Source organism: Littorina saxatilis, linkage group LG14 (genome assembly GCF_037325665.1).
Source record: "Littorina saxatilis isolate snail1 linkage group LG14, US_GU_Lsax_2.0, whole genome shotgun sequence".
Lineage (NCBI taxonomy): Eukaryota > Metazoa > Mollusca > Gastropoda > Littorinimorpha > Littorinidae > Littorina > Littorina saxatilis.
Window position 1 is genome coordinate 28,039,694 of NC_090258.1, and position 12,912 is coordinate 28,052,605.

Below are 12,912 nucleotides of genomic sequence, written 5' to 3' on the forward strand. Positions count from 1 at the left end.
ATAATAAAAAAAAAATTAAATAAGTAAGGTACATGTTTAGGCTAGGGGGGGGGGTTGCGCAACCCCCATAACCCCCCCGGTAGTCCGGCCCTGATCATTAAAAGCACTGTAAGAGTGCTATTTGACTTATGTGTATAGATAGTAGACAAATGTACAGTTTGAACCTTACAACACGCGTATGTGACGGGACTTACATTTTCTTTTCTTCTACTCTTCACATTAACAATGTTGCTGTAACTTTTCAGGCCTTTCGTTTCCATGACAACCACGGGGAGGAGGTCGTGCTGACAAACGACCAGCAAACAGCAGAGTATCGGCGCGATCTTGCTGGTGATGGTATCGTCATGTCACGTGACCCCATGAATGTCAACACGCTGTATGAGGTCAGAAACACACACACACACACACACACACACACACACACACACACACACACACACACACCACCACCACCACACACACACACACACACACACACACACGCACACACGGCTGCAAGACTTGGACACTGCTAGCCGATGACGAGCGCAGAATACAGGCATTTGAGACCAAGTGCCTGCGGAAACTGCTCCGGATACACTACACAGAGCACAAGACCAACGACTATGTTCGAAACCTGGTCAAGAGCATTGTGGACCCCCAAGAACCTCTGCTGGCAACTGTCAAGCGTCGGAAGTTGGGGATTTTCGGCCACGTCATGAGGCACGACAACCCCTCCCAAACCATACACGGAACTGTCGAGGGAGGACGCAGACGTGGAAGACAACGCAAGAGCTGGTCCGACAATATATTATTCGTCAAGGAATGGACGCAGTTGAGCTTCCCTGATCGACCTCTTGGCGACAGCCCCCGATAGAACAGTCTCTGCCTCCTCAGCCCTCATGTCACCCCGACGACTGTCCCAGTTAGGGCACTGATGATGATTATAAATAAATTTGCTCGACGCGACTTGCTTTATGTATATTGTGTGTGTGTTATTCTTTCTGTCGTTCTTTCTGTGTTTCATTCTTTTTTTTTTTCTTTCTTTCTTTCTTTCTTTCTTTCTTTCTTTCTTTCTTTCTTTCATTCTTTCTTTCTTTCATTCTTTCTTTCTTTCATTCTTTCTTCATGTTATGTATTTATTATGTTTACGTCATCTTTAAGTTGTATGCCCATGTATATAGGTCCGAGTAACGAAAACAAACCAACGAAGAGATTGGTCTCTCTGGGTTGGGGTGGTGACGTCATCACCAGACAGCCTGGCAGTGCCAGTCTGGGTTAGGGGCTGGAAGAGTGCTGTGTATGTCGCCAGGGACTGTTTCCTCGACCATGGTGAGGAGGTGAGTTCCTTCCATTGTCATTCCTGCGGGCGAATGCGTGTGTGTGTGTGTGTGGGGGGGGGGGGTGGGGGGGGGTTGTACATTTGTGTTTGTAAAGCTGGAGAATAACTTTAGAGAGGGCAACTCCAGGCAGTACTGGCAGGACGTCCAGACCATCACCGGCTACAAGCCGAAGAAAGTCCCACTCATGACGACGGATGAGGCGAAGCTGGCAGGAGAGCTGAACACTTTCTACGCCCGGTTCGATCAGCGTGACTTCAGCGAAGAACAACGGAAAGTCATGGAGGAGGTGCTCAGCCGCCCGTCCACGCCCATCACCATCACCACCGACGAAGTCCGGTCGACCTTCAAGAAGGTCAAAGCACGCAGTGCTGCAGGCCCAGACAACATCACTGGCAGGCTTCTACGGGAATGCGGAGACTCCCTTGCCCCTGTCTACTGCAAGCTCTTCCAGAGGTCCCTCGACGAACATTCCATCCCTGCAATCTGGAAGAGCTCCATCATTGTTCCTGTGCCCAAGAAGCCCAATCCCTCGATACTGAACGACTCCATCCCCTTCAAGTGCGCTGAGAAGTTGGTCCTTCGGAGGCTGAGGTTGGAGACAGAGGACCATCAGGATCCTCTTCAGTTTGCATACACCCGCAAACGGAGTACTGAAGATGAGATCCTGACCCTCGTCCACAACGTCTCCGCCCACCTGGAGAAACCCTCCTCTTACGCCAGGGTCCTGTTCATCGACTTCAGCAGCGCCTTCAGCACCATACAGCCTAATCTCATGATGAGGAAGCTGCTGGAGTTCGACGTCAATCCAGTGCTGATCAGTTGGGTCTTCAGCTTTCTTACGAAGCGAACCCAGCGGGTCCGTATTGGACAAGTCTTGTCCGAGGCTGTCGCCACCAATACAGGCGCCCCTCAATGCTGCGTGCTGTCTCCTACGCTCTTCACGCTGTACACCGCCGACTGTCGCCTCAGGGATCTTGTCAACCTGCTGCTGAAGTTTGCAGACGACACATCCCTGTCAGGTCTGATCCTGAAGAACGACGAATCGGCGTACAGACACGCCGTGGAGGAGCTGGTGCAGTGGTGCGACGACAACTTCCTGGAGCTCAACGTGAGCAAGACGAAGGAACTCATCATGTAGTTCCGACGAACCAAGTCCGCCGTCGACCCCATCATCATCAAGGGCGAACCAGTCGAGATGGTGGATACATACAAGTATCTGGGCACCATCATCGACAACCAGCTCGACTGGTCGCCAAACGTGGACGCCGTGTGCAAACGGGCAAACCAGACGAAGCTGCGGCAGTTCCACGTCGACCCAAAGATCCTCCACCTCTTCTACCAGGCGACTATTCAGAGTGTCGTCTCCTTCAACCAGCTCTGCTACCACAGCAGTGCAAAGAAAGGCGACATGGAAAGGTTGGAGAAGATCGTGAAGAGAGCAGGCTCCATCATTGGCTCTGAGCTTCAGCCTCTCAGCACTCGATTTCCGAGTGTGGCGCTGAAGAAACTGAGCATGATCCGCTCTGACGACCGCCACCCTCTGCACCAGGCGCTCGCATCGTGCGAGCCCACGCGTGAGTCATCACGCCGTTTGAGGTGCTGGCGGGCCAGGACGAACCGGATGAGGGACTCGTTCCTCCCGATGGCTGTACGACTCTACAACCAGTCCCTGTGAATGTGATAGTATACTAAATAGACTTGAGTGCTGTGAAATTTGACTGTGAGGACTATGGGTGATGTGAACTGTGCTGTGAGGACTATGGGTAATGCGAACTGTGACTGCGGAAGGACAATGAGTGCTGTGAACTGTGGTACGTATAGGGGGGTGGGGTATGATGTAATGTAATTTGTGATAATTTATGGGGGTTATGATGTAATGTATATATGTATGATGATTCATTCTGTTTCGATTGTGAATGTTACAATGTATGGTGGGGTGGGGTGGGGGTGTATGATGTAATTTAATGTACGATGATGTACTTGGTGTTTGATAGTGTATGATTGTTTGTTAGTTGTAGATTATAGTACGATGTTTGATGTTGTAATGTTTGTGCGTGTGTCATAATGCAATATGTTATGATGTAATGTATGATGATGTATTCGGTGTATGATAATGGATGTATGCTTGTTAGTTGTAGATCTAGTACGATGTTTGAGGTTGTAATGTGTGCGGGTGTTATAATGCAATATGTAGCCGAATGAGGGTTCCAGTGTGTGAGTTGTACATGGCCGGGTGCTAGAGTGCTGCATGAATGAGTAAGTGCATGTGGAGCTGTATGGCTGGGTGAATTGTGGGTTGCGTACGTCCGAGGGGCACATGTAGCCTGTGTGTCTGAAGTAGTGGGTATGTTGCGTAAGGGTGTGCTGATATTGAACTTCAGTTGTGTTTTGTAAATGTCTATGTATCAGTGTATTATGTCTTGCCACACACGTACATGCCAAATTTCCTTGTATTGATGAGGACAATAAAACTTCGTGTATCTTGTATCTTCTTGTATCTTGTATGTACGCGCTATCTGTGTCTGTACGAATCATTCCGTTTGTCTGAATCTGCGTTTGTCTATCTCTATATGTGTGGGGGGCGGGGGTTGGGGGGGGGGGGTTGGGAGGGGAGGGAAGGAGACGGGTCAGGTTGTGCGAATGGGCGGTGTGTGTTTGTATCTGTCTGTGTCTGCAAACGTGTGTGTCCCTGCTTGTGTATGGGTGTATATGGGTGCAAGCGTGTGTTCAAGCAGTATTCATTAGTATCGGAAAGCGAAACCATTGTGCCAGTGACTTTAATTAGTGATCCAGATCTGTGTGGTTTCAGACCCTCACTAACATAGGAAAGGACCTGGTTGACTTACCGGAAGGCAGCCGTGTGGGAGTGAGAGTGGACAGGAGCAGACGACTCCATCTCCACATCAACGGTGTTGACCGGGGAGTTGTCCCCTGTCAGTCACTGCCTGACCCATGCTGGGCCATGTGGCAGTTGTGGGGTCCTTACAGAGAAGTGAGTGTCTAGTAGTGGTTCCGTTTCATCGTTTGCTTGTGATCTATGTGTATGGATGATTGCAATTGTGTAGTGTTTCTGTTTTTGCTGCTGTTGTTGTTATTGCTGTTGTTGGTGTTGTTGTTGTTTTGGATGTTGTTATTGGTGCTGGTGGTGGTGGCGGTGGTGGGCGTACTCCTGCATTGCTGCCAAATGTGAATCAAAAGTCCAATTAATGATCACATTAACTTTCTCTTAGTAGAAATGGAGCTGAACAAAAATATCATATCGTTATCAGATTGCTGTACCACTTGAAACTTGTGAAATTCAGTTTTCTGCACCGTTTTTTTCTCTCTCACAGATTACCTCCCTTCCCGTGACCGATGTGTCATAGAGGGCGCTGTCCACGCAACACAAGACCACAGGTATACGTATTGCTCGTTCTTGATACATGTTTTGAAGTGGTTCACGTGATAGGAGAAATAGAAAAGGTTTTGGTAGGCTGAGCACATATTCCTGAACGGTATTTGTTTTTTGTCAAACCGGCAATGATGTTTGGCTAAGAATGTTTGATTATTTAAAAAATGTGTAGAATAATGTCCACTGGAAGTTGTCTTGTTCCAACGTTAATTCATTGAATTGTCCATTTGTGTGTTTTATAAATTGGAAGATGAAAGTCTGAATCGCAATCTTTGGTATGATTTTTTTTCTTCTTTTGTTTGGACTCCAGTTGCGTGCAGGTTCCTCATACGCTTATGTTTTGCCTTCTATCTCACTTTGTGTGTGTGTGTGTGTGTGTGTGTGTGTGTGTGTGTGTGTGTGTGTGTGTGTGTGTGTGTGTGTATGTGTGTGTGTGTGTGTGTGTGTGTGTGTGTGTGTGTGTGTGTGTGTGGTATGCTTTTATTAAAGAAGTTTGGTCCACTGTACGAGCGGTGTTAGATATTTACATTTCAGACATTGCAAAAAAAAGAAAAGATGTATACAGTGATATGATTAGGTGATGTGTGGCTGTGAACATATTATAAGTGCATAATTGATTAATTTGTCATTAATTTATTTCATATTGTTGCTGTAATTTAGTTTTAAAATGAAGGACATTGTACAACCAATTAAATAAGAATGTTTAATTAACATATGTTTATTGTGTAAGATGCAACGTTCAGAAGTTAGCTGTTGATTTGAAATTGTGTAAAATTTACAATGCAGATAGTTTTAAAATGAAGGACATTGTACAAGATTATGTTTTTGGACAAAATGTTTTAAATGATGATTGTGATGATGACGTTGGGAATGAAGTGCATGTTTGTAATGTAGCGGAGGTTTTGGAAGGAAGACTAAAATGGAAGGCAGATTTGGAACCTGATTATATTTGTGGTCTGGAGGATTCATTGATAAGCTGTTTGGGAAAGTTATTTACCAGTGTTTTGAATAACGGGCTAACTAAATATTTTGATGATTATTCTGTCGTTGGTGAAGAACAAGCCGGTTTTCGAGCAGGTCATTCAACCCTCGACCATATTTTTACTCTGCATAGTATACATAATTGATACTTTGTTATCAAAGAGAAAAAGATTATATTGTCTTTTTATTGATTACGAAAACGCATTTGATTATGTGAAAGGAGCTTTTCTTAGGAAGAAAATGTGTGATGTTGGTATAAATGGGCGAATGCTGAATATTATTCAAAATGTGTATAGTAAGTAAGTCATGTGTTTTGGTAGGTAACCAAACGTCAGTTTTTTTCAATGTTTTAGCGGTGTCCATCAAGGGGAACATTTACCACCTGCATTGTTTTCTGTGTATTTAAATCATTTACAAGCTTATGTGTTTGATCAAATTGAACACCTCCCTACTATTGAACGAGAAGTTGCCATGTTGGACTTACAACCAGATGATGCAGAGTTAATGTTTAAAATGCTTATTTTATTATATGCAGATGATACAACCATTTTAGCAGAATCCCCAGAAGCATCACAAAACTTGCTTAAGGTGTTAATTGTCCGAATATTGTGATCAGTGGAATTCGCGGGTTAACGCCAAAAACACGAAAATAGTTGATTTTTTACGAGGTAGAATACGAAAATTGCCATTATTTAAATATAAAGATCAACTAGTTGAGGTCGTGTTTGGTTTTCAATATTTGAGTTTATTTTCTAAATATGATAAAAAAAAGTTGTTATATGATAAGGCCTCTCGAGCAATGTTTAGTTTGTTAAAGAAGTGTAGAAAGTTGTCGCTGTCAATAGATATTCAAATTGAATTGTTTGATAGAATAGTTGCACGGATTATGTTATATGGTTGTGAAGTATGGGGCCAAAATTTGGCAAATTTAGCAACAAAATTGCAGCTTCATTTTTATGAGATTATTTTGAAATTGAGAAAATCGACCCCAACGTGTATGGTACGAATTGTAGAATTGGTACTAATCGTATTAGGCGAATTAGGCACATTTCCATTAGATGTCCAAGTTCAAAATAGAATATCATTTTAGTTTTTGGTTTAAATTGGTGGATTGTAATAATCGTAATAAGTTTTCAAAATGTATTGTACCGTTTTTTGCATCGCCTTTATGTAAATAACATATGAAGCACCGTATTTAAAACATGTTAAAAAGTGGTTTTTGGCATGACCAGTTTAATTTACGATGTTCCGAAAAATGGTTTAAATTGAAAACGTTGCAATGCTTAAAAGATCAATATATACAATCGTGGTTATCAGAATTAAATGTAAAAGGAACTTGTTTGAATTATTGATTGTTTAAAGATACATTCATATTTGATAATTATTTGAAAATGTTACCCCATAACCTAGCACTCTCTTTTTTACGCTTTAGAACTTTAAATCATAAATTGCCAATTCAGAAAGGCCGAGACGGGCGCAGTGGCGTGGTGGTAAGACGTCGGCTTCCTAATCGGGAGGTCGTGAGTTTGAATCCCGGTCGCTGCTGCCTGGTGGGTTAAGTGTGGAGATTTTTCCGATCTCCCAGGTCAACTTATGTGCAGACCTGCTAGTGACTTAACCCCCTTCGTGTGTACACCCAAGCACAAGACCAAGTGCGCACGAAAAAAGATCCTGTGATCCATGTCAGAGTTCGGTGGGTTATGGAAACACGAAAATACCCAGCATGCCTACTCAACGAAAGCGGAGTGAGCTGACTATGCTCTCAGAGTATAGTGTGGGCAAACGAGCTCACACGTAACCACAACAAATTCTGGAACGCTGAAGAAGAAGAAGAAAGGCCGAATATTAAATATACCACATAACGAAAGAATATGTGTTAAATGGCAGTCTGGAGAACTCGGAGATGAATTTCATTATATTTTTCAGTGTAATTATTTTGAACACTTGAGGAAAAAGTGGTTACTATTGTATTTTTGTAGAAATTCAAATATAGTTACATTTAAACAGTTATTAACAAACAAACGAAAGTTATTGAATTTGATATATTTTATTAATAATATATTGAAAGAGTTTTGATTATTTGTTCACATTTGTTTTATTTAAAACAAAAATGAAAACAGAAACAAATACGTAGTTAAAACATTTATGATTCAAATTATTTAGTTATGAATTAAGTTTGATTTATTTCCCGTTAATTTGGAAGTGTTGAGTTTCATTATTACATATCCTTTTTGTTGTGTTTATTGTAAAAAAAATTCCAATTCATGTAAACCTAAGGTTTTCAAAAAATAAATATTGATTTGACTTGACTTGACTTGACTTGATATAGTGAGCATACCTGTTTTGAGGAAGGACTGTGCCTCTAAGCCTGAATAGACGGTTCGATAGTTGAGAATGCCTGGTGGTAGTGACAGTATGCACACATACACATACGAACACACACACGCAAACATACACACATACGAACCAACACACACACACACACACACACACACACACACACACACACACACAGACACACACACACACACACACACACACACACACCAAAAAAGCAAACAAACACACACACACACACACACACGCACACACATAAACCCACACACTCACACACACACACACATTTTGTACAGGTACGTTCGCGTCACCAACATAGGTCAAACCAACAAACCCAAGAGAGGACAGAAGTAAACCAAAGACAAACCAGGACTGTCTGCAGGGAGAAACTTTATTGCTGGTAAATGCAGCAAAAGATAAAATCTTGTTCTGCTGACCTCTGGCCAGTCGGTCGCAAATCCTGTATCATTGCGTCAGGCCCAACAGGTTTAGCGCAAGTATGGTCCAAAAGGTTTAGCGCAAGTATGGTCCAAAAGGTTTAGCGCAAGTATGGTCCAAAAGGTTTAGCGCAAGTATGCGGCTGTTGAAGTTATTCTGAAACAAGTACACATTCTCATTCTGAAAACGTTGTTGATGAAAATTGCGCCCCACTTTAGAATGACAAACAGGATACATACGGTCGACCACTTACAACCACTTGCTTACTGCCCGCTCTGCCGGTTAGCATGTAAGGCACAACTTAAAACCACGATCACAGCAAACAATTGTCTATGATGTGTCGTTGATGCATGCCATGTCCTTTGAAATATCCACATTTCTTTCAAAAACATACACATCGGAGTGTACGATTTGGTGTACCAATGATGGCATGTCCCGAGTGATAGCTGACAACTTGTTTTGCCCAAGGTCATATGAGTGTTGCTTGAGGTTGAGGTCATGGGAGTTTGGGAAACTGACATGAGTGTTTAGGGATCTCTGCATTCCATCGCCAGGGAATCTTAGCTTCGAACTACATAATCATGATGAAAGAAAAAGGCATCGTATCGAGCGGAAACTATATAACATACACAACGGAATACGTTTTTTGCTGCGATCGTAGTTTTAAGTGGTCGACCACGTGTTTTCTGTTTGTCGCCCTAAAGCGGGGTGCAACTCTTCCCCTGCGCTTGCCAATAATGACAGAGTTATTTCTTAACATCTTTAATCACTGCTTGGCACTCTCCTTTGTTTTCTTCTTTTTTCTTCGCTTTGTTCTTCTTCTTCTTTTTTTCTTCTTTTTCTTCTCTTTCTCTTGCTTGTCGCGACGCTTGTACCTTGTCCCAATATGCTCTCACGCCGCCCCGTCCCAGTGCTCACTGCTCCATCCACACCTGAATTTCGCCAGACTTGTCGATTTTACAGACACTCCAGGGAAGGATGTCAGGTCGCTGCGGTGGGCTACCCTCTGAAGATGACACTGCACTGCTGCCGAGTCACTTCGACGGTGTTCAGTATTGGTCCTGTTCCTGGCCAGGGACACAGGCACCGCTGCTTGCGACAATAGGGAGATTAAGTGTACAGTGCCAGTGGTAGTCGTAGTGGTTAACTTAAGGAAAATCTATGTATCATTACGCGTTCCGCTTACGGTAACGAAACCGACAACGACGTCTCGGCGAGTGCGTTTAGTTTCACTTTCGTTAACGTAATGGTAGGGAAGACAACTGATGCATAATTCTAAAGAGTACCGTCCCATGTCTTGACTCTTCATTTGGAAAAAGAAGAAAAGTCTTACCCGTAGCAGACGACGCAGCAGAGACGACACAAAGAAAACCAACAACCACAGAACCGGTAAGTGCAATGTTGTTTGTATTGATACATCGTAATGTTTCTTATATATACCGTAAAGTACCTTGTAAGCGCCCACCCCCCCCCCCCCCCCCCCCCCCCCTGTGCACCAATTCCGACCCAAAGTAGGGGGTGGGCGCTTACCGTCTAGGTACTACACCCTATGCACGAGCAATTTTCATTGAGAAATGTGATCTTTTATCACTTCGTAATCATATCTTCTTTCATTTTCCATCGTCAATTGTTTTTCTTGTTCGTATTGTCATTAGAAGAGCTTGGGGAGACAAATGTCGTCGCATCCTTTTCTTGTCTGCAGAGGTGCCGCTGTCGGCCGCAGGCTGTGTCTCCGTTTCCCTTGAACAAGGGGTACGTCTTCTGGATATGGGCAGCAGTCTATTTTACTTGGCCAAAGACTGTTTTCGACAGAGAGAGAGAGAGAGAGAGAGAGAGAGAGAGAGAGAGAGAGAGAGAGAGAGAGAGAGAGAGAGAGAGAGAGAGAGAGAGAGAGAGAGAGAGAGAGAGAGAGAAAGAGAGAGAGAGAGAGAGTCTGTGTGTGTGTGTGTGTGTTTCCATTGGCGTTATTATCCAAATAGTCAAGAGGTGTACGATTTGATTCGCGGCATCTTGTAATCATGGACTTGCAGGCGTTTAGATCCAAGGCGTGCAGACACACGTGGGTTTGCAAGAAAGGGAAATCATTCACAAAACTAGCAGATCAAGTGCGGAATTTTTATTTCGCCTGATTTCAATGGTGTAAAGTGGGGGGTGGGCGCTTACAAGGTACTATACCCTATGCACGGTTTTGGACTAAAAGTGGGGGGTGTGCGCTTACTCGATACTGGGCGCTTACAAGGTACTTTACCGTATATAGGCCAAGATAATACGGGAAGCAGCCCTGGGCAATCTGCAAAAGGCCCAGCCTTCCGGCAGTGGTGAAGGCAAGTCTCTCATTGACATAGTCTCTGCATATCCAGGCCAAAACTAAAGATAGTTGCAGCAGAGTTCCCACAACAAACAAGCATAAATGAAACATAGAATTAATGGTTGGACATAGTTGTACTCCCAACTGTATTTTGTTTTTGTTTTTTTGTTACTCTGTTGTGTGTTATATTTTGATTCAGTAAAAATGTCGATTGCTAAGTTCACTTTTGTTTTCAAATCTTGTTCAAATTTTGTGTGTGAGTTTGTGTGATTAGAGATGAATTATTCAAAAAACGCAATGAAAACAAGGTTGGCATTATCCTCCTACATTCAGTAATATTAGGCATGTACAGGGTGACACAAAAAAAACAGAGCCCACCAAAAGTTTAATATTTTCTGAAATAATCAGCCGATTCTTTTATTTTTTCAGGTGAGCCAAGCTGAAATGATGTTCTAACAGCCCACCAAGTTTGAGCTTCAAGATGTCATGGACAACGGAGCATAAGACATTTATAGTCGAGGCCTATTTTCGGTCGAATTCTATCCAGACTGGTCAGCCGCAGATGTGGGATCGCTCTTACAGCTGCTGTTATTGCTGCCTTAAGATCAGGGATGGTCTGGGGGTTGTTGCCATATACCCTGTCCTTGAGGTACCCCCACAGATAAAAATCTGGGGGGTTCAAGTCCGGTGAATAGGGGGACCACTCTGGGTCACATCTGCGGCTGACCAGTCTGGATAGAATTCGACCGAAAATAGGCCTCGACTATAAATGTCTTATGCTCCGTTGTCCATGACATCTTGAAGCTCAAACTTGGTGGGCTGTTAGAACATCATTTCAGCTTGGCTCACCTGAAAAAATAAAAGAATCGGCTGATTATTTCAGAAAATATTAAACTTTTGGTGGGATAGATCTGTTTTTTTTTGTGTCACCCTGTATGAAGTCTAAAGTTCCGCAACATCTACAGTTTCATATATTTTAATTAAGCACAAGGTCACACGGAAAACCCATTCTTCTTTTTTATGCCAATGGTGACAAGACAACAAGCGACCCTAAACTACCTGTTAGCCGGCCGCACTGCTTGACCTCAGTACCAGAGCGACCGCAAGCAAAGCCCGACTTGATACCTTCACTTATCCAAACATTATTCTCTTCCTGAATTTTTATAAGCCAGACTCCATGGCAAACACCTAGCAATGACCAGGATCAGAAATACATCTCACTTTAGCCAAGTCTGAGTAGTCTGTTATTCTTCTTTCTTGATTGATTGCCTCCCTTTTACCATAAAATTCTCTGATTTCCAAATCTGAGATGCATGCATCAGTTTTATTGTTATGTCTGCAATAAATTTAGTTTCTGTACATTTATCATTAATCATAATTATTCCAATAAATTGACTTGCACTAAAGCTAAGTTAGAGAGAGAATTTACTGACAACAATTAAATCAGATCTAGAGTGAGTTGTTTCAACATAAAAACAAGCATTATAATTGTACAATCACATAGACATGTATACACACTTTGGACTGAACTCTCACTCTGTAATACAATTTCAAACGTTGAATTTAATTACTATTTCTTCAAGCTTTGCCATGCAAAGGGCAATATTTTAACAAATCTCAAATGTATGTTCTGTTACTCAAAATAATCCCTTTAACTTCAAGTAATATTAATTATAAATTATTTATAACACCTTATACGCACATATATGTAGATAACCAATTCTAACTTCATATGACTATAATTTGATTTTCCATTTGTTTTCACTTCCAAAGTCAAATAATCATACAGCAAATAGTAACACAACTCATTTCAATTCATGGACAGATCCAGTTATTAATATGTGGTTATTTAGGAATGTAATGGCACTAGAACTGCCTAAATGGCAGGTAAAAATAGATAGTTATACACGTTAAAAATACACTCAAGCAAAATATGTGAGTGTACGTGGGGAGTTTCAGCCCATGAAATAGAAGAAGAAGATTGGATCTTTTTTGTAAGGACGGGTCCTGAGGCAAATCCACACAAGCCCAAATATTTGACAGTTCAGTGTCTTTGAAAAAGTTATGGTAGAAGAACAAGATTTTCAATGAAGAGAGTGAGGTCCCATGTGACTGCCTGGCTGGTGATGATGGTT

The 12,912-nt window shown here is 42.6% G+C and overlaps 1 protein-coding gene across 2 annotated transcripts in view; it reads left to right on the forward strand.

The window, feature by feature from the left end:
- LOC138947487 (uncharacterized) overlaps positions 1-7,966 on the forward strand; it is a 12,233-nt gene extending 4,267 nt beyond the window's left edge. Inside the window, exons 3-6 of one of the 2 annotated variants that reach the window (XM_070318961.1) lie at positions 246-383; positions 1,164-1,319; positions 4,132-4,314; positions 4,655-7,966. In XM_070318961.1, the coding sequence (XP_070175062.1) occupies positions 246-383; positions 1,164-1,319; positions 4,132-4,314; positions 4,655-4,687 (510 nt within the window). In that variant the 3' untranslated portion in view covers positions 4,688-7,966. The remainder of the gene's footprint in view (positions 1-245; positions 384-1,163; positions 1,320-4,131; positions 4,315-4,654) is intronic. The other variant, XM_070318962.1, reaches the window with a different exon arrangement.
- The last annotated feature ends 4,946 nt before the right edge of the window (positions 7,967-12,912 follow it).